Genomic DNA, 19,926 nt, shown 5'->3' on the forward strand with positions numbered 1-19,926 from the left:
CCGCTTCCGCATCTTGTACGGTCCAGGCTGGAGGCCGTGACCGGAAGTAGGTGAGTCCCGTCTGCGGGGGTCCCTCGGCAAGCTCCCCCACCCTATCCCTGCCCCAACAAGGGAGAGACCCCCAGAAGGAGCCCCTTTGGAGCAGCCGGGGGTCCTAGGTCTCCTAGGCTCCACTCCACCCCCTCCCCCGCATCTGGGGGGGAGCATAGCTTTGGAGGGCCGGTTTTGGGGGGTGTCTTAATTTCCCCTCCCATTGGGGGTGGGGGGGGTCGAGCGTGCTTTTGGGGTCGGGATTGGCGGGATTGGTTTTTTTCTCCCTCCCTCCTTCCTTTTCCACCAGGATTTCTCCACTATGGCAACTTTGGACTTCAACTCCCAGAATCCCCCAGTTCTAAATGTGGCTGAGGGTGGGAAAGAATCCCTTCCCGGGGAATTCTGGGAGTTGAAGTCCACCCTGTAGGGAAGAAGGAGGATATATTTGTAGCTCAGGGTTGGAGGAGATGAGGGGGCTCCTTGATTCCCCCCCCCCAACATTGACAGGGATATAAACAGTGAGCAAATCCCATTCCTTACTAGCACTGATGGTGTTACCTAGTTGGGTCATGAAACGTCTGCAAGAAAACAGTCGAGCTCAGAGCATCAAGGACACTATAGTCCTCCCTCCCTCCCTCCTCCATTCCGCAAATCACACTCCCTTCTAGCACTGATGATGTTACCTAGTTGGGTCATGAAACGTCTGCAAGAAAACAATCAAGTTCACAGTCCTCCTCCTTCCTCCATTCCACAAATCACACTCCCTTCTAGCACTGATGATGTTACCTAGTTGGGTGAAGAAATGTCTTCAAGAAAACAAGCTCAGAGAAGCACCCAAGACCTCACAGTTCTCCTCCTCTTCCTCCTCCTCCTCCGTCCTCCTTTCTCCTCCATTCCACAGATCACACTCCTATTTAGCACTGATGATGTTACCTAGTTGGGTCATGAAACGTCTGCAAGAAAACAATCAAGTTCACAGTCCTCCTCCTCCTTCCTCCATTCCACAAATCACACTCCCTTCTAGCACTGATGATGTTACCTAGTTGGGTGAAGAAATGTCTTCAAGAAAACAAGCTCAGAGAAGCACCCAAGACCTCACAGTTCTCCTCTTCCTCCTCCTCCTCCGTCCTCCTTTCTCCTCCATTCCACAGATCACACTCCTATTTAGCACTGATGATGTTACCTAGTTGGGTAATGAAACGTCTTCAAGAAAACAACCAAGCTCAGAGAGCATCAAGGATCCCTCAAGTCCAGCTGTCTTAAAGCTGCCCTCAATGGGGAAACACTGGGTTAAATACTGGGGGGGGGGGTGAAGGGGGTGGTTTCTGTCCCTGGAATGCATACGGCCTTACAGCCTGCACTGGTCCTTCTAGTTGGCGTATGTCTTGAGTCCAGGCAGTTCTGGCTTGCTTCTAAATCATGGTTCAACCAAATCTGGTTAATTTCAAGGTTTGATGCAGGAGAGCCCATGTAGTCTTTTGCTCCTTCCCCCCCCCCTGAAGACGTTGGAAGATGTTTTGCCTGCTTTTGCAATACTGGATCTGGCCTACAGAACTGCATTCCTGTCCCAAACGATTCCTTTATAAATTAAAAAACAACATTTTGGGATTGTGCCTCTTCCGTTTTGCTGCGGGATGGATAAACGCTGCCGAGCTGAGAATCTCAGCTGATTTGTGGGGTGATATATTCCTAAATATGAAGTTCTAAAGGAAACAGATTCAAGAAAGTGTCCCGTATGCTTTTTATCACAGAAATAACATCTCATTCCAAGAACAGAAGACCGTATGATGTGTTTAAACCCCCTTACATAGCAATACGTTGATCTGCAGATATTCCCTGGTTGTTGTTGTTGTTGTTTTTAAAACAAACTCTTTTTCTTTGCATTTACGTTTAGTATTTTTGAATGATACAAGTTTTTATAAACCTTTGCCTGGAGCAAGAAGAGGAGGAATGGCGTCTGCAAGTAAATGTGTTTGTTTTACGTTTCTTTGGTGGCGGGTCTTTATTTTCTCTCTCTCTCTCTCTTGAAGATGTGCTGATTTTGGTGCAAAAGCTGTTCTGCTTTTCTAAAACGAGGCCCGGGAGAATTGCAGACTCCTGGTGGGTGTGTGGGTGTGATGGCTGTGCTTTGCCAGCTTTTACGAACATGGATCGAATCGTTCCTTGTGACAGTACTAATTTAATGGGAGCGGATCTTTCCTTCCTTTCCGTGCTCCAGCAAGTGGCAGGATCTTTTCTCCTGTGTCTGCATTTGTCACGCTTCAAATCATCGAGTTTCGCTCTGTTCTTCTTATTGCTCCAAATCTGTATTTCTGGCCTCCCTCCCGGTGGCACCTTATTTGAAAGAGCTAAGAAGGCGTTTTGCTTGTTGGCTTAAGATGGGCAGGGAGGGGAAGAGAGAGGAACAGATCCCTAGCTGTCCTTTTTTTAAAAACAATTTTAAATTTAAGTTTATTATTTTTATTTCTCATAAAACATATATAAATGTACAATCTCTTTACAAACTCCTACCCTCAAAACAACGCTATAGAGCACTGCGCACCAGAACAACTAGACACACGAACAGTTTTTTTTCCGAATGCCATCACTCTGCTAAACAAATAATTCCCTCAGCACTGTCAAACTATTTACGAAGTCTGCATTACTCTTAATCTTCTCATCATTCCCATCACCTATCTCCTTCCACTTATGACTGTATGACTAATTTTGTTGCTTGTATCCTTACGATTTATATTTATATTGTTTCCTGATTGCTTATTTGTACCCTCTGACTATCATTAAGTGTTGAACCTTATGATTCTTGACGAACGTATCTTTTCTTTTATGTACACTGAGAGCGTATCCACTAAGACAAATTCCTTGTGTGTCCAATCTCACTTGGCCAATAAAAAATTCTATTCTATTCTATTCTATTCTATTCTATTCTATTCTATTCTATTCTATTCTATTCTATTCTATTCTATTCTATTCTATTCTATTCTATTCTATTCTTTATTATTTTTTTATTATTCAAATTTCTATACCGCCCTTCTCCTTTCGGATTCAGGGCGGTGAACAGCCAAAATAAAACATTTATACATAAAGTACAATTAAAAATAAATTTAAAATAATTAAATTTGGCCCATAGTTTAAAATTTGTCAATTTAAAATCCATATCAAAATTTAAAATCAACCATAAAATCATAAAATAAAGAGAGACTATTCTATTCTATTCTATTCTACTCTACTCTACACTACTCTACTCTACTCTATTCTACTCTATTCTCCATTCTTATCACCACATATTATCTTTTGGTTTCCATATTGGTTCATTCTTCATCCTAAAAGTTTAAAATACATTTGGTGTTGCTCTTCTACGATTCCATATCTCCCTTCTTCCACAGCAACCATTCCTCTTCTTCCCTTCTTCTCTTACCCTTCCCTCACCTCTCCTTCTCTTACCCTTTCCTCACCTTCTTCTATTCTTTTCAACTTTATTCTTTCCTCCTCTCCTTCCCCTTCTCTCCTTCCCCTTCCTTTCCCCCACTCCTCCCCTCTTCCTCTCTTTCTAACCCTCTCTCCTACTCTTATTTCCCCTTCCTTCCTTTCTTCCTCTCCTTTTCCCTTTCTTTCTCTCTTTTCCTCCGTTCTCCTCTCTCCTTCCTACCTGTCCCTCTACTCCTCTCTCCCTTCCCTCTCCGTTGTTGTGTCCATTTTCAATTCAATATTTTGTCAAGATGGTATTCGATAAAACCCCGATCTTATATTTACCCACATTTTCCTTTCAATTTCTTTTCTCTTTTGCTGGTTAGACATATATCATCCTTAACGTGCATTTATATAGTACCTCTTTTTTCATTTTCCCCTTCCTTCCCCCTTTTTCATTTACTCCGGTGTCATTTGAATTTCTATTTTTTTTTTTGTTGATCTTTTCTCTCATTTATTCATGTTCCTTTTCTAGCCAATCATAGAAACGTCCCCATGTCTTGAAGTACACCGATTCCTCTTTATCTTTTATTCTTAATGTTAACCTGTTCATTTCTGCACATTCTAAAATTTTCTTTATTACTGTATCTCTCTTTCTAGCTGTCCTTTTTTTGAAGCTGTGCAAACATTAACGTATTCTGGTTTAAGTAGAAGCAACATCATCGTCTTTACTTAAGTAATGGAAATAAGCCGAGCGGGTGCAATGAGCTAAGGAAACCATTCTGCTTTCAAATTTAATGGCTCCTGATGCAGCTCGGGCCTACGAGGCTGAAATTGGACTTTTCAACACATGTCCCGAAGGCGCTTTTCCCAAAAGGCAACTGGACTTCGTTTTTCCTCAGAAGGCGTTTCTTTCTTTCTTTTTTTTTTAAAAAATTTGATTTATATGCTGCCCTTCTCTGGAGACTCAGGGCGGCTTACAATGCGTTAAGCAATAGCCTTCATACTTTTGTATATTTTTACAAAGCTTATTGCCCCCACAAACCGGGTCCTCAATTTACCCACCTTAGAAAGGATGGAAGGCTGAGTCAACCTTGAGCCTGGCGAGATTCGAACTTACTAATTGCAGACAGCTGGAGTTAAATTACAATGCATTAATCTGCTGAGCTATCCAGGCTCCTTTCGCTTCTCATCCAAGAAGCTTCTTCAGTTCTGACTTTCAACGTTCTCTCTGTGGATTTGACAATAGAGCAGGGTTTCTTAACCGTAGCAACTGGAGCACAGGTGGATTCCAGGTGTCAGAACTGAAAAAGCTTCTTGGATGAGAAGCGAAACGTCTTCAAGGGAAAGTCCAGTTGCCTTTTTGGAAAAGCACCTTTGGATAACCGTGACTTGAGCGATGGAGAATCTCCATAGATATTCGCTTCAACACACGGTGTAATGCCTTGGTTCTCTCCGATAAGGTGCTTCCGGATGGAATATATTTGTTTGCACCGCTCTTGTGTGATGGCTAGCAGCTCAGCAAGTTGCATAGCAGTGCTCAGGAAAAGTGCTTGTTCAACGGTTGTTTAACTCTTGTTTATTTTTCTTGTCTTCTCAACCTCTAAGAAGTGAGGATGACCAAGAACAAGGATAACATCCCCCACGAGTTAGAAAGCCAGTTTGTTTTGCGGCTGCCTCCGGTAAGTGACCCGAAGAATAGAATAGAAGAATAGGAATAGGAATAGGAATAGAATTAATAGAATAGAATAGAATTAGAATAAGAATTAGAATAAGAAATAATAGGAATAGAATAAGAAATAATTAGAATAGAATAGGAATAGAATAAGAAATAATAGAAATAGAATAAGAAATAATTTAGAATAGGAATAGAATAGGAATAGAATAAGTAAAGAATAGAATAGAAATAGAATAAGAAATAATAGAAATAGAATAGATTAGAATTAGAATACAAAATAATTAGAATAGAATAGGAATAGAATAAGAAATAGAATAAGAAATAAGAGAAAGAAATAATAGAAATAGAATAAATAGAATATGAAATAATTAGAATAGAATAGGAATAGAATAAGAAAGAATAGAATAGAAATAGAATAAGAAAGAATAGAAATAGAATAGATTAGAATTAGAATAAGAAATAGAATGAGAAATAGAATAAGAAATAATAGCAATAGAATAAGAAATAATTAGAATAAATAGGAATAGAGTAAGAAGGAACAGAATAGAAATAGAATAAGAAAGAATAGAAATAGAATAGATTAGAATTAGAATAAGAATGAGAAATAGAATAAGAAAGAATAGAAATAGAAATAATTAGAATAGAATAGGAATAGAATAAAGAATAGAAATAGAATAAGAAATAGAATAAGAAATAATTAGAATAGAATAGGAATAGAATAAGAAAGAATAGAAATAGAATAAGAAATAGAATAAGAAATAATTAGAATGGAATAGAAATAGAATAAGAAAGAATAGAAATAGAATAAGAAATAGAATAAGAAATAATTGGAATGGAATAGAAATAGAAATAGAATGAGAAATAATAGAAATAGAATAAGAAATAATTAGAACAGAATAGAAATAGAATAAGAATAGAGAATAGGAATAGAATAAGAAAGAATAGAAATAGAAATAGAGTAGAGTAGAGTAGAGTAGAGTAGAGTAGAGTAGAGTAGAGTAGAATAGAATAGAATAGAATTGAATAGAATAGAATAGAATAGAATAGAATAGAATAGAATAGAATGTTGGAAGGAACCTTGGAGGTCTTCTAGTCCAACCCAAATGAGTAAATGCTAACCACCTACCGTTTTGCTGTGATTCCCGGTTATGTCTGTTACGGTCCTTTGATCTTGGTTCTCGCTGCCTCTCTGTTTAGGAATATGCTTCTACAGTGCGGAGGGCTGTTCAGTCTGGGAGCGTCAACTTGAAGGACAGGCTCACGATTGAATTGCACGGTAAGGGGACAACACCAGCCGCTTTTAATTTTTCTTCCTTTTTTTAGGGAGAGAGAGAGAGAGCATATAAACAAACACAAACATAAAATAAAAATCAGGTACAGGTAGTCCTTGACTTACAATCATTCGTTTAGCCACCGTTCAAAGTTACAGCGGCACTGAAAGAAGGTGACTTTTGTGACTGTTTTTCGCCCTTATGACAGTTGCAGCAAAATCCCATGGTCACAGCATCAAAATGTAGAAGCTTGGCAACTGGCATGTACTTATGACGGTTGCAGTGTCTCCTGGTCACATGATCAGCTTTTGTGACCACCTGACAAGCAAAGTCAATGGAGAAGCCGGATTTGCCTTGACAGTTGTGTTACTAACCTCACAACTGAGTGATTCAGTTAACAGCTGTGGCAAGAAAGGTCATAAAAACGGGGCAAAGCTCAATTGTCTCACTTAGCAGTGGAAATTTTGGGCTCAGTTGTGGTCGTAAGTCGAGGATCACCTGTAACATAAAAGAATAAAGGATGGAGGAGTAAGCAAGAAATCTAAAAATGTCAAGAAGGTTACTCGGAGTTTTCTAGTATCTCATTAGTAAATTTCCCCTTCTTTCCACAGCTATTTAGTATTGGGTTATTGATATTTATTTCTTAGCTGCTTGGATCTGTATTGTCTAGAAGTTTTCTTAAATGACAGGTGTCCTGAAATCATATTTTTAATAGCCAGGTTTTCTGCTTTAGCCACAAGATTATGTGATAATCCAGATTGGTCAGTAAAAGCCCACTCATGTATTCAATGGTTACAGCGTTATTATAGTTTATTATATAGGAGCCTGAGTGGCGTAGGAGGATAATGCCTCCTAAGGCAGCATTTAACATCCAGCTGCCTGCAATTACTGCGAGTTCAATTCTTACCAGGCTCAAGGTCGACTCAGCCTTCCATCCTTTCTAAGGTGGGTAAATTGAGGACCCAGTTTGTGGGGGCAATAAGCTGACTTTGTATAAATATACAAAAGTATGAAGGCTATTGCTTAACGCATTGTAAGCCGCCCTGAGTCTCCAGAGAAGGGCGGCATATAAATCAAATTAAGTATATATATATATATATATATATATATATATATATATATTATATATTTTGATTGCATCGGATTTTTGTCCTGGTCTTGGACCATAGTAAAATATTGTTCTAATTTTCGAACTGTTGCCATTGTAGTTCATTGACTTTGAGTAGTTCATTCAGGGGTGGGGCTGCTGGGGGTTCGTAGGGGTTTGGGAGAACCTCTAGCTAAGATTCTGTGCAGTTCAGAGAACCCCCAAATCCCACTCCTGGCTGGCCCTGCCCACCCTGCCCCTCCCAGGAGTCCCCACATGGCCCATTTTGGATGCAGGTAAGTGCAGGGCACTCGCAGAGGCTTGGGGAGGGCGAAAAACGGGCCTACCGGAAGTTCGGGCCCATTTCTGGCCTCCGGAGCCTGGGGAGGCCGTTTTCGCTCTCCCTGAGGCTCGAGAAAAGCCTTTGGAGCCTGGGGAGGGCAAAAACGCCCCCTGTTGTGGTGCAGAAGGCCGACTAGGCCACGCCCACCATGGCCACGCCCACCCAGCAACCGGGCAGAGAACCCCTGTCTAAAATTTTTGAAGCCCACCCCTGAGTTCATCCCATGCTTAGCCTTTTGGGGACAAATTTCTTGAGAGTTGAAAGCGTTTGAATGTTGTCTAACATCTCATTTCACTGCCGTTTCTAAGATAGGGAGAAATAAACGAATAGGAAAGCGTTTTCTAAATGGGGTCTTCCCCATCATTAAAAAAAAAAACCACACACACACACATTTCGCTACTTTTAGATCTGGTTCACCTATAATGGAAGTAACGTGATGGTCTGAGCCCATAACCTTGTGTCTTCCAATTGCTAATGAAAAAATACTCAACGGTTGAATGTTTCATAGGTACCACAGGGGTGTCAAACTCGATTTCATTGAGGGCTGTATCAGGGTTGTGTTCGACCTCGAACACAGGGTGTGTGGGCGTGGCCGGGGGGCGTGGCCAGTTTGACATCCGTTTTTCGGCTGTGGCGGCCTCCTGCAGCCCTCTGCCAGCAAAAATGGAGCTGGTGGGGCATGCATGGCCCTCCTGAGCTCCGTTTTCGACCATGACAGCCTCTGCCAGAGAAAACGGAGCTCAGAGGGGCCGCTTGCAGAGGCACCCTGGGCTGGTCATTCGCTGTTTTCCAGGGCGGCCCCGCTGGCCAGATCTAAGCACCCCACGGGCCAGATCCGGCCCGTGGGCCTTGAGTTTGACACCCCTGACATAGCAATTGTCCTGTTTCCCTGTTCCTGCAGCGGATGGGCGTCATGGAATTGTGCGAGTAGACCGTGTCCCCTTAGCTGCCAAGTTGGTGGACTTGCCCTGCACCATGGAAAGCTTGAAAACCATCGATAAGAAGACCTTCTACAAGACGGCTGACATTTGCCAGGTAGATGCCCTCCACTAATCAGAAAGATGACTCGAGATGATTTTGCTTTTCATTTTTGTAGGCACGTCTTCATTTTCAGCTCCACTCTTAAATCTGTATTATTATTTTTCTCCAAACCACAAATACTGTATTTTTTTTCGGCGTATAAGACGCTCCGGAGTATAAAACGCACCTTAGTTTTTGGGGAGGAAAATAAGAAAAAAAAAAATTCTGCCTCTGCCTACCAGCATTCATCGGTATTCATCTGGCTAGTGTCCTGTCAGTGTGTGAGAGAGTTGAGGGCTGTTTGGAAACCGAAACAGTATTTGCTTTGTGAGCACCAAGGAAGGAGACAGCAAGGAGCCTGGGCGTAGCTTAGGTCAACTGTTCTAAAGCTGCAGGCTGTGCTGATCTCGGAAACTAAAACTGAAACTGAAACTCCTCTCCTCTGCTTGTGTTTTGCTTGTGTTGTAAAACCTGCTTTTGGTGTTGTATATTTACTTTATATTATATATATATAAAGAGAAGTTATTGAATCCTGCTGAATCAGTTAACTTGTGTGTGCTTTCTGGATGTGATTGCTGCTGCAAACTCTGACACGTCCTTGCAGCAAATAGCAAACAGCCAGGTCAGCTTCAGCACATTATTGCAGCCTGATTCAGCATGAGCAGCTGATTGGCTGGTGGATTGGCCTCCCAGAATACCCCCAATCAGCTGTTCCAGGCTGCAGGGATTGCCACAGACCATTGCCTCCTCCATGCCTCGGGTTTTGGCTACATTTGGTGTATAAAATGCACCCAAATTTTCACCCTCTCTTGGGGGGGGGGGAAGTGTGTTTTATACTCCGAAAAATACGGTAATGGAATATAGTTGATCTTAACAGTTCTTTGAGGGTGCAGTATTTCTAATAAGCTGCCATCCTACAGCTTAAAACTCGCATTAGTTCGGGATTGATAGAAACTTGGAAGGCTTGAAAAAGAGATTAGACAACTTGATGGTGGATTAAAGGTGTTGGTTACCACCTTTAAAGCGCTCCATGGCATTGGATCTGGATACCTTCGAGACTGTCTTCTGCCACCAGTAGCCTCCCACCGGCCAGTCCGCTCCCACAGAGAGGGTCTCCTCAGGTGCCATCGGCCAAATTATGTCGGCTGGCGACACCCAGGGGGAGGGCCTTCTCTGTGGGAGCCCCTGCCCTTTGGAATGAACTGTCCCCAGAAATTCGTAAAATCTCTGATCTCCGTGTATTTCGCTGTGCCCTCAAAACCTTGTTGTTCCGCCAGGCTGGGCTATCAATGTAAAGATTTTAATTGGTTTTTAAATATGGGATTTTAAATTTGGGGGTTTTATAATTGAGCCTATCATTTAATAATTTTAATAATTTTTAAATTTTGTCTGTCTTTGTGCTTTTAATCAGGCTGTACACTGCCCTGAGTCCTTCGGGAGAAGGGCGGTATAGAAATGAAATGAAATAAATAAATAAATAAAAATAAATAAAAGAAAGGCAGTGGCAATTAGCTATGAAGATTCAGAGCCACTCTGAAGATATTAGCGTCTATCTCCAATACTGAGCTATTTGTCCTCATATTACGAATTTCTCACTGATAACTGGTTGATTGACCACTCTGACAAGACTGAACTAAGGAAGCCTCTAGTTTGATCCAACAGAACTGTTGTGGCCCACTGGCGGCCAGTGGAGCTGGCAGCAGAGTCAGACAGTGAGGAGGTTGGGGAGGAACTTGGGCCAGTCCTGGGGGCTGGGGAAAGCTCAGACGAGGGCTCTGCGTCGGAGGCAGAGAGGGAGCTAGACAGCAGTGAGGCAGAGTAACAGCTGGAGCCTGTTCCCAATGTGCGCATGCGCAGAGCTGCCAGAAGACAAGAACAACTCAGAAAGCAGGGTCGACTTGGGAGTAAAGCCACACCTTGGAGGTGATTGGCCCCTCCCATAGGAAACAAAAGATGAGCGAACAGGGAGTGGGTTTTTTCAGGAAACAATTTGGTCGTCCGGTCATTGCAAGAGTGGAAAGATCTGTTCGTGACTCTAAGAGACTCTGTGCCAAGTTTTGCCTTACCCTGCGTTTGGAAACTAGTTACCTGGCAACTTTCCAAGCGAGATAAGGTCTGTGTTGATAAATATTCCTCTGAAAGACTGTTTGTCAAGCCCTGCTGACTGTGAATGAAAGGAATTCATCATCATGTAAATAAAATGAGCTTTGCCGGGACCAGGACTCTGCTTTGTGCTTTTTAAGGGAGCCTAAGTCAGAACAAGAACTTTCCTTGGGCTTTTACTCCTTCCAATTTCTTTCTGATAACAGTCAGTTATCCTTTTATTTCTGTGGCGGAGTTCAGATGCTTGTGTGCACTGTGGATGGAGACCTCTACCCTCCTTTGGAGGAACCACCTGTTAGTACTGATGCTAGAGCCAACAAGAAGAAGGATAAGGACCGGGAGAAGAAGTTTATCTGGAATCATGGCAGTGAGTAGCTCTTGGGTCATTTACCTACGCTAAGGAGCCTTAATCTGGGCATTGGCATCTACCTCTATGCCAGTGATGGCTAACCTTTTTCTCATCGTGTGCCAAAAGCGTGCCCTGCCGGCACTCATAATACAATGCTGGGCCCCCTGCGCATGCACACACAACCTCCCCACGCTCCCCACGCACCCCCTATGCATGCACATGTGACCCCCGCCCCCCGTTTTGGCTCCCTGCAGCCTCCTGGGCCCAAAAATGGGCTGCAGAAAGGTGCCGCACCTCCCTGATGCCCCGTTTTGGGTTTAGTAGGCCTCCCTGCAATCTTCCGGGCCCAAAAACGGGCCGGGGGGGGGGGCGCACTGTATCTCCCACGCCTTGTTTTGGGCCTAGTAGATCTCCCTACCCAACCTTCTGGGCCCAAAAACAGGCCGTGGGGGGCATGCCACACCCCTCCCCACCTCCTTGCACATGTGTGAGTGACTCCCCCTCTCCGCATGTGCATTCTCCCGCATGTGCCCGGCTCCCCTGGCATATCCTGAAAATCAGCTGGTCGGCAGGTGGCACGTGTGCACATCCATGGTGGAGCTGAGCTGGCCGATGGCTCGCATGCTCACAGAATAGGCTCCGCGTGCCATTTGGCACGCATGCCACAGGTTCGCAATCACGGTTCTATGCGCTCACCATTCCTCATGAGACCCATTGATCTTCCTGTCGTTGGTTCAGAACGCTAGCCTCTCTTCTACATTCCCAAGAGCCCCGTTGGCTGCATCCTCCTGTTCCGTCTTCCCTTTGCCAATCAATTTGTTGTGTTCTTGCAGTTACGCTCCCGTTGAAGAACGTCCGAAAGAGGAGGTTCCGAAAGACGGCTAAGAAGAAGGTGAGTCATGTAGGTGAGCCTTCGAGAGCGGTTGCTTAACGGAAGCCGGGGCCAAAATGTAAAGCACAATTGGAAAGTTGAGTCAAGGGTAGACAGTACCTTGGTTTATTTTTATGTTGGTCTAGGACAGTGTTCACCAACCGGTGGTCCGTGGACCACTGGTGTATTTGCGAGAAAATTTTAGTGGTCCGCAGAAAAATTATTTGTATTTTTTTATATTGCACTAAATCAAGGGTCCTCAAACTATGGCCACTGGGCTGGATACGTGCAATGAACGTTTGTGTTGCTGAAGAGGGTCTCTGTGATGGATAGCGATGAGGCTGAGGAAGAACATGGGCCAGTCCTGGAGGCTGGGGAAGGCCCAGATGAGGGCTTTGCATCAGGCAGAGATGGGGCCAGGGCCATCGGGGAGTGAGGTGCGGACTCCAGAGCCTCCAGTGGCAGATAGCAGAGAGGCAGAGGAACAGGAGGAGCCTGTTCCTAATGCACGCATGAGAAGAGCTGCCAGAAAGCAAGAGCAGCTCAAGCAAAGAGGACAACTCAGGAGTAGGACCAAGAGATGATTGGCCTCTCCCGTAAGTCTTAAAACAGACCAGCAACGGCGTTTGGGCTTTGCCGGAAAACAACATTGGTAGCTTCGTCTCTTCTTTATCTATGTTTTGTATTTATTTTTGTATCTGTGACTTCTGAACTTTTGCCAAGAAAGGCCTTTGGCAGTTTGCCTAATTGGACCAAGGTTTGCGATAGGACTGAGGAATTTGCATTGGGAGGAATTTGCTTTAATTGAGTTGAACGACGCTGGGAATGAAGTAATTCTCAGCTGTTCGAATAAAGTTTGTTTGTTTTTTCACGGACTGATTTTCCTATTGCTTACTTGGGCCTGGGTCGCAACAGCTTTGACTTGTGACATGGGGAGACAGAATGCTAGTGTGAAGCCTTGCACAATTGTGCAGAAGTGAACGTGAAAGGTGAGGTTGATAGCTATACACGGATGTGCCCAACAGCAGAAAGTTAGGAGAGAAATAAAACTTTTAATGCAGAAGTTTCTGCTCTAGAGGCAGAAACTCAGCTGGTAGTATACAATCTCTCTCTTTTTTTCCCTCTTTTTTCTGTCACAGTATATCGAGTCTCCAGACGTAGAGAAAGAAGTGAAACGTCTTCTCAGCACGGATGCCGAAGCCGTCAGTGTCCGTATCCTTTTCCCCCCTCCCCCGTAAGATTTGCTTTGAAATGAATGCAGGCAATCCTCGAATTAAGACCACAATTGAGCTCCAAGTTTCCATTTTGCTAAGCAAGGAGGTTAAGTGAGATTTGCTTGACTTTATGCTACCATTGTTAAGCAAATCACAGAAGTTCTTAAATGAATCATGGGATTGTTAAGCGAATCCGGCTTCTCGTTGATTTGTCGAAACCCTGCTGGGAAGGTTACAAATGGTGATCATGTGACCGAGGGACAGTGCAGCTGTCGTAAGTACATGCCAGTTGCCAAGCGCCTGGATTTTGATCATGTGACCACGAGGATGTAGCAAGCGAGCGTGTAAAATGGTCCAAAGTTGCTTTTTTTCAGTGCCTTTGTAACTTCAAACATCTGGGTACAAATTTTTGTGTCATCATAATATATATATATTTCTTTGCTTTTACATTTCAATTGAATATATCTCCTGTTAGAACATTTTTCTTCCAGATTTATTTAATTTGGCACTGCTTTTTGTCCATATTCATTTTCTATCCAATAATAAAATTGCCCCCATATGTTATAATATTCCGATTCTTCCTTCCCTTTCATTGCTAATGTTAATCTATTCATTTCTACACATTCTAATATTTTCTTAATTACCTCCATAGGGATTTTTTTTTCTGCTTTCCAATTTTGTGCAAATACAATTCTCGCCGCAGTTATTACATGAATAATCAAGTATTCATTTTCTTTACTAATTTCCTAAAGCAGAACTTCCCTTCATTAAATTGAGTAAGACTGGTGGGGGAAATTGCAAGAATATTTTTCCAACATGGATTTGCCTTCTATTTCTTGACGCGCTTCCCGATTAAATGGACTTTTCCTTAATCGGTCTGTGCCTGAATTCAGGCTGGGAAGTGATTGCCGAAGATGAAACGAAGGAAGCCGAGAATCATGGGTCATTTACAGGCCTGGATATTTCTTCTCCTGGCATGACCGGACATAAACAAGGCCATGGATCTTCAGGTATGGTCACATTTTTAGGATGCTACCCGAGGGTTGCCAATTCTTGAAAAGCCACTAGATGGCGGCAAAGGATTAGTATTTCCTCCAGCTCTCTATTGCTCCCTTGTGATTCCCTGGAGTTTTGCAGTCTGCTCAGGATAGTCCTAACAAAATGGCTCTTTATATAAGGGGAGGGGGCATTGGGGTATAGAGACCAGACTAGCCAGCCTTCTCAGCAAGACACGATGGGGTACATTCAGGGGTGGGATTTAGCTGGTTTGGATCAGTTCAGGCGAACCGGATGTTAATTTTACATCTGGTTCGCTGAACCGGTAGTTGCTAGGACTGGCTGGCCCCGCCCATCCCTCCCAAGAGTCTCCACACGGCCCGTTTTGGATGCCAGGTAAGTGCAGGGCCTGCGCGGAGGCTCTGGGAGGACGAAAAACAGGCCTCTCGAAAGTCCGGAAACGGACCCATTTCCAGCCTCTGGAGGGTCTCCGGAGCCCACGGGAGGCCATTTTCGCCCTCCCAGAGGCTCAAGGAAAGCCTCCGGAGCCTGGGGAGGGCGAAACTACCACCACCCCCCCCACACTGTGGTGCAGGAAGCTGAGTAGGCCATGCCCACCCAGCAAGCGGGCAGAGAACCGGTTGATAAAATTTTTGAATCCCACCCTTGGGTACATTGAGGAATGGTTTGGCTCCTTTTTTTTCCATCTCTTTCCAACCAGCAGAACGTGACGAACTCCGGGAGATGTTCAATGAAATCAGCAGCAGCAGCAGCGACGAAGAAGAGAGAGATCACCACGACGACGAAGATCTGAACGTGATGGATACAGAGGAAGACTTGGAGAGGAGGCTGCAGGGCAAGCTGAACGAATCCAGCTCCCAGCAGCAAGAGAATGAAGGAACCAGCCAAATTGGTTAGGAGCCGGTGGGGAAAGGAAGGTGTTCTACGACAGGGGTCTCCAACCTTGACAACTTTAAGACTTGTGGGACTTCAGCTCCCAGAATTCCCAGCAAAGCTGGCTGAGGAACTCTGGGAGTTGAAGTCCACAAGTCTTAAAGTGTTGTGGCCCGTACGCGGCCTGTGCAGCTAGTAGCTGATTCCAACAGCGAGGAGGCTGGTGTGATGCGCCAGCAGCCTGTGCAGCTGGCACTCGAGTCGGACAATGAGGAGGCTGGAGAAGATGTGGTGCCAGAGGCGGGGATTCAGCCAGGGCCTTCAGAACCTCCAGAAGCACCCATAAGTGAAGAGGAAGAAGAGGAGGAGCCTCTTCTTGATGTATGGGCAGCAGAGCTGCCAAAAGGCAGGAGTGGCTCCTCAGGAGGTCTCGAGAGTAAGGCTGGGGGCTAATTGGCCACTCCCTTAGCCTATTTAAGGAAGGATGACGACAGGCAATTTGCAGGGAACAACTTCGTTCACTCTCCTTCACGTCCTGATCTTAGTTCCCTTATCAGTTTCCTGCAAATTGCTTCTGGGCTTTCTGCCAACCATAGTAAGATTACGATTATTTATTCTTTGGATTCTTGTAGGCTGTTAAGAAAGTTAATTAACAGCCTTTGTTTGAAAAAGACTGATTTAATTTAGTAAACTAAGGTTTGTACAGACTTTGTGTGTTCTGCGTTCTTTGGGGTCCGTAGCTGGGGCAGAACATAAAGTTGCCAAGGTTGGAGACACCTGGTTAGGTGATTTTGGGTGACCCTTGGGGCAGCCCTTGGTTTATTATTTCTCTCTTTGCAGCGGTTGGAATCCAGAAGCAAATTGACAACCTGAAGGGCAAGTTGCAGGAGACCCAGGAACGACGGAAACGCCAAGAAGACCTCATCATGAAAGTGGAGAATCTGGCACTCAAGGTGATTCTGGAATTAATGGATTTTTAATCCCACCTTTATCATTGTTTAGAAACTCGAGGTAGCGAACATACCGTATTTTTCGGAGTATAAAACGCACCTTAGTTTTTGGGGAGGAAAATAAGAAAAAAGCTGATTGGCGGGTGGATTGGCCTCCCGGAATACCCCCAATCAGCTGTTCCCAGAGGTGAATTTTAGCAACAGGTTCCTTGGTTGGGAGCTCTGTGCCTTGCTTTTTTTTTTTTTTTGCTTTTTTTTTCCACTTCTGAAACTCTGTTTCAGAAAAAACTTTTCTGAGTCAACTTTGAGCCTGGTGATAGGCGAACTGCCAAATTGCAGGCAGCCGGCAGCCAGCAGCCAGCAGAAGTAGCCTGCAGTACTGCATTCTAACCACTGCGCCACCACAGCTTCCTTCTCATTTTCCTTCCTTCCTTCCTTCCTTCCTTCCTTCCTTCCTTCCTTCCTTCCTTCCTTCCTTCCTTCCTTCCTTCCCTTCACAAGCAATAGCACTTTGATTTATATACCGCTTCACAGTGCTTTTACAGCCCTCTCTAAGCGGTTTATTGGGGCCTATTGCCCCCAACAATCTGGGTCCTTATTTTACTGACCTCGGAAGGATGGAAGGCTGAGTCAGCCTTGAGCCTAGTGAGATTTGAATTGCCAAATTGCAGGCAGCCAGCAGAAGTAGCCTGCAGTACTGCACTGCGCCACCACAGCTCATAGATAACATCTTTCCTATCGGTCTAATTCCCAGACGCGCCTCCAAGCCGTGCTGGATGAGTTCAAACAACAGGAAGAGCGAGAGAAACAGCAGGTAAGATTTCTGCCATTTTGATAAATTCTGAGAAGGTGCAGCAATTTTAGCTGGGATGCATATTCAAAACACAGAAGCGTAACATTCACTGCTAGGCTAGCCTGGGAAAATATTTGCAGGGCACTAAGCGATTACTTCGCATTTGACTTATACTTTATTAGCTCTGAAATGCTTGTAACTTTCATCCATTTAGGACATATGAGTGGCGACTAATCAGAGCAACTTCATAGTTACAAGTGAATGTTGCTTGGCTGAGCTGGCCAGGATTTACGGGGGTCATTTGCTTGAAATCTATAACCTCTTAGAATAGATCCTTTTTTAAAAATAAGATACTGTGGAGACCCTGTTTTGTGAATTAGACAAAGCTGGATGCGATTGCTTCTGAGTTGTCGTCGTTTTTAGCAACTCAGACTAGTTTTGATGGGGGCTGAGAAATCCATGAGGAGATTTGTCTGTGGAGATTCTCAGTCCTCCAGGTCGTGGTTGTCCCAAAGGTGCTTTTTCAAGAGGCAACTGGACTTTCTTGTTATTCTGTGAAGACGTTTCGCTTCTCGTCCAAGAAGCTTCTTCAGCTCTGACTGGATGGTGTGGAATGGAAGGATTTATACTCCTTGCAGACAGCTGGTCATTGACATCCTTTTAGAGGGTCATTGAGGCCACTTGGAGGTTGATCTGTGTCCTCAGGGTCGTCTGAGAAGTGCAACTGGATGTGGAACTGCTGAAAGGACTGTGTTGTAGACTGGAGACAGATAATGTCGGATCCCTCCCCCTCTGTTGAGAGAAGGCTGTTCAATTTTGACACAGATGGCCTCTTCGACCCCTCTTTCAAACCAGCGTCTCTCTCTGTCCAAAATGTGGACTTTGCTGTCTGCTGAGTCTTGTCCTGATGGGTTTGTTCGCCTATGTTGTGCCATGCGCTGGAGAACAAACCCACGAGGACAAGATTCAGCAACCGTGAGATTGTTTGCATTGTCTACACAGCCCTGAGGAAATCAAACGAAGGTCATGATTTTAGGAGAATGCCTTGACGTTTCCCTTCTTCTTCATTGCTATGTTCCCAAAATCTCTACACAGAAAAAGCTTCCATTCACATTCTCCTACTTGTGATGAAACTATGGACCTAGCGAGAACACCCTGTATAAAACACCCTTTATTTGGTTGCCATGATGTAAAAAAGATGTGGAGACTCTAGAAAGAGTGCAGAGAAGAACAACAAAGATGATTAGGGGACTGGAGGCTAAAACATATGAAGAACGGTTGCAGGAACTGGGTATGTCTAGTTTAATGAAAAGAAGGACCAGGAGAGACATGATAGCAGTGTTCCAATATCTCAGGGGCTGCCCCAAAGAAGAGGGAGTCAAGCTATTCTCCAAAGCACCTGAGGGCAGGACAAGAAGCAATGGGTGGAAACTCATCAAGGAGAGATTCCACCTAGAACTAAGGAGAAATTTCCTGACAGTTAGAACAATTAACCAGTGGAACAACTTGCCTCCAGAAGTTGCAAATGCTCCAACACTGGAAATTTTTAAGAAGACATTGGATAACCATTTGTCTGAAGTGGTGTAGGGTTTCCTGCCTAAGCAGGGGGTTGGACTAGAAGGCCTCCAAGATCCCTTCCAACTCTGCTATTCTATTCTATTCTAAAGTGAGAGGAAAGGATTATTGTACAGGTTGGGAATAATAGGAAAGATTGCCTAGAGATTAGAGCGATCGGGGAACTAATGGAAAGATCCCTGGATCTTTATTTAAAGGAGAAAGATTGTACATTTTATTGTTTAATTATTTTTTTTTTCATTTTTTCTTCTTTCTCTGCAGCTGGCATCTCTTCAGGAGCAGCTGGAAGCTCTGATGGAAAAATGAACCTCTAAATTTCCAAGAACAGATGCTCTGATGTTGACTAAGAAGTCCCTTCTCTTGGTGCTGGAGCCTGCATATTCTTAGTGCAGACTCATCATAACTTTTGAGCCGATTAGCAAGTTCCTCGCAGAAATCTAGATAAACTAGATTTCTAGTAAAGCTAGGTTTCTTACAAATAACATGCGCGCAGAACATGCAGAAAACGTGAATGTTTTGCAAAGAGTGGGATTTCCTGGAAGACGGTCACAAAAATCGGTGTTCATTGCTGAGAGCAAAATTCACTTCAGGACCATTTTTGGTTCTTTTTCAGTTCTGCGTCTTTTTTGTTTTCCAACGAGCCCAATGTCGCACTTGTTTTAAGTGGCATGAAATCAGTTCTTTCTGGCATGAGGGATAACAACACTCTGCATCTTTGTAAATACTGGTTGTGAGAGACAAAAGTTTCCCTCCTAACGTTCCTCTTTACCCATTCATGTTTTTGTCTTCAAGAGCGTTGTGAAATAAAAACAAAGCTTTCTGTATATACTTTTAATGTTATTTGGGGTATATATTTCACAGGTTATCTGATGCTATTTAAGTATATTGCATATAATGGCCCAACCACCTAGCAATCATTCTCACAACAGCTCCAATTTCAAAAAAGTGACACTCACAAAAATTTATCTTAGCAACTTGAAGCTGTATAGACTTCCGCTTCCAGAATTTCCCCAGCCAAGCGTGCCTTAGAAAAGATCTTTTCCCAGATGTCTGGGGAAAAAAACAAGGTATTTTTATTCCCCGAGAATTCTGTTTGTGATAAACTAGAGTCCTTGGGTGATAACACAATCACAACCAATCTCTCGAAAAGGATTTGATCACATGGGAATTGGAATGTACAAAGTTTAGGCTTAAACAGAGATGCAAAGTATGGAAAAATAAGAATAAGAAAATGGTCCAAAAGTACAATGAAAGAGGAGGAAGAATTAGGATTAGGATTAGTTTGTCTATGATGCTCCATCATAGGGAGGAAATTTTTTGCCCTGCCTAATACAAATGTATGGA

The 19,926-nt window shown here is 43.8% G+C and overlaps 1 protein-coding gene across 8 annotated transcripts; it reads left to right on the forward strand.

The window, feature by feature from the left end:
* Positions 1-6: 6 nt before the first annotated feature.
* TAF7L (TATA-box binding protein associated factor 7 like) lies at positions 7-19,406 on the forward strand. 8 transcript variants are annotated; one of them, XM_070952013.1, is made up of 13 exons: positions 7-50; positions 1,928-1,996; positions 5,047-5,120; positions 6,314-6,392; positions 8,719-8,852; positions 11,181-11,307; positions 12,123-12,190; positions 13,300-13,372; positions 14,268-14,384; positions 15,092-15,283; positions 16,105-16,217; positions 16,969-17,028; positions 18,844-19,406. In XM_070952013.1, the coding sequence occupies exons 2-13, from the start codon at positions 1,984-1,986 to the stop codon at positions 18,886-18,888; spliced, it is 1,095 nt and encodes a 364-aa protein (XP_070808114.1). In that variant the 5' UTR covers positions 7-50; positions 1,928-1,983; the 3' UTR covers positions 18,889-19,406. The 8 variants fall into 8 exon arrangements, with proteins under 8 accessions (XP_070808114.1, XP_070808115.1, XP_070808117.1 ...); XM_070952014.1 differs by having other exon boundaries at positions 15,095-15,283; XM_070952016.1 differs by having other exon boundaries at positions 12,123-12,181.
* The last annotated feature ends 520 nt before the right edge of the window (positions 19,407-19,926 follow it).

The sequence above is a fragment of the Pituophis catenifer genome, unplaced genomic scaffold (assembly GCF_029215685.1).
Source record: "Pituophis catenifer annectens isolate HBS135680 unplaced genomic scaffold, rPitCat1.0.hap2 SCAF_11, whole genome shotgun sequence".
NCBI lineage: Eukaryota > Metazoa > Chordata > Lepidosauria > Squamata > Colubridae > Pituophis > Pituophis catenifer.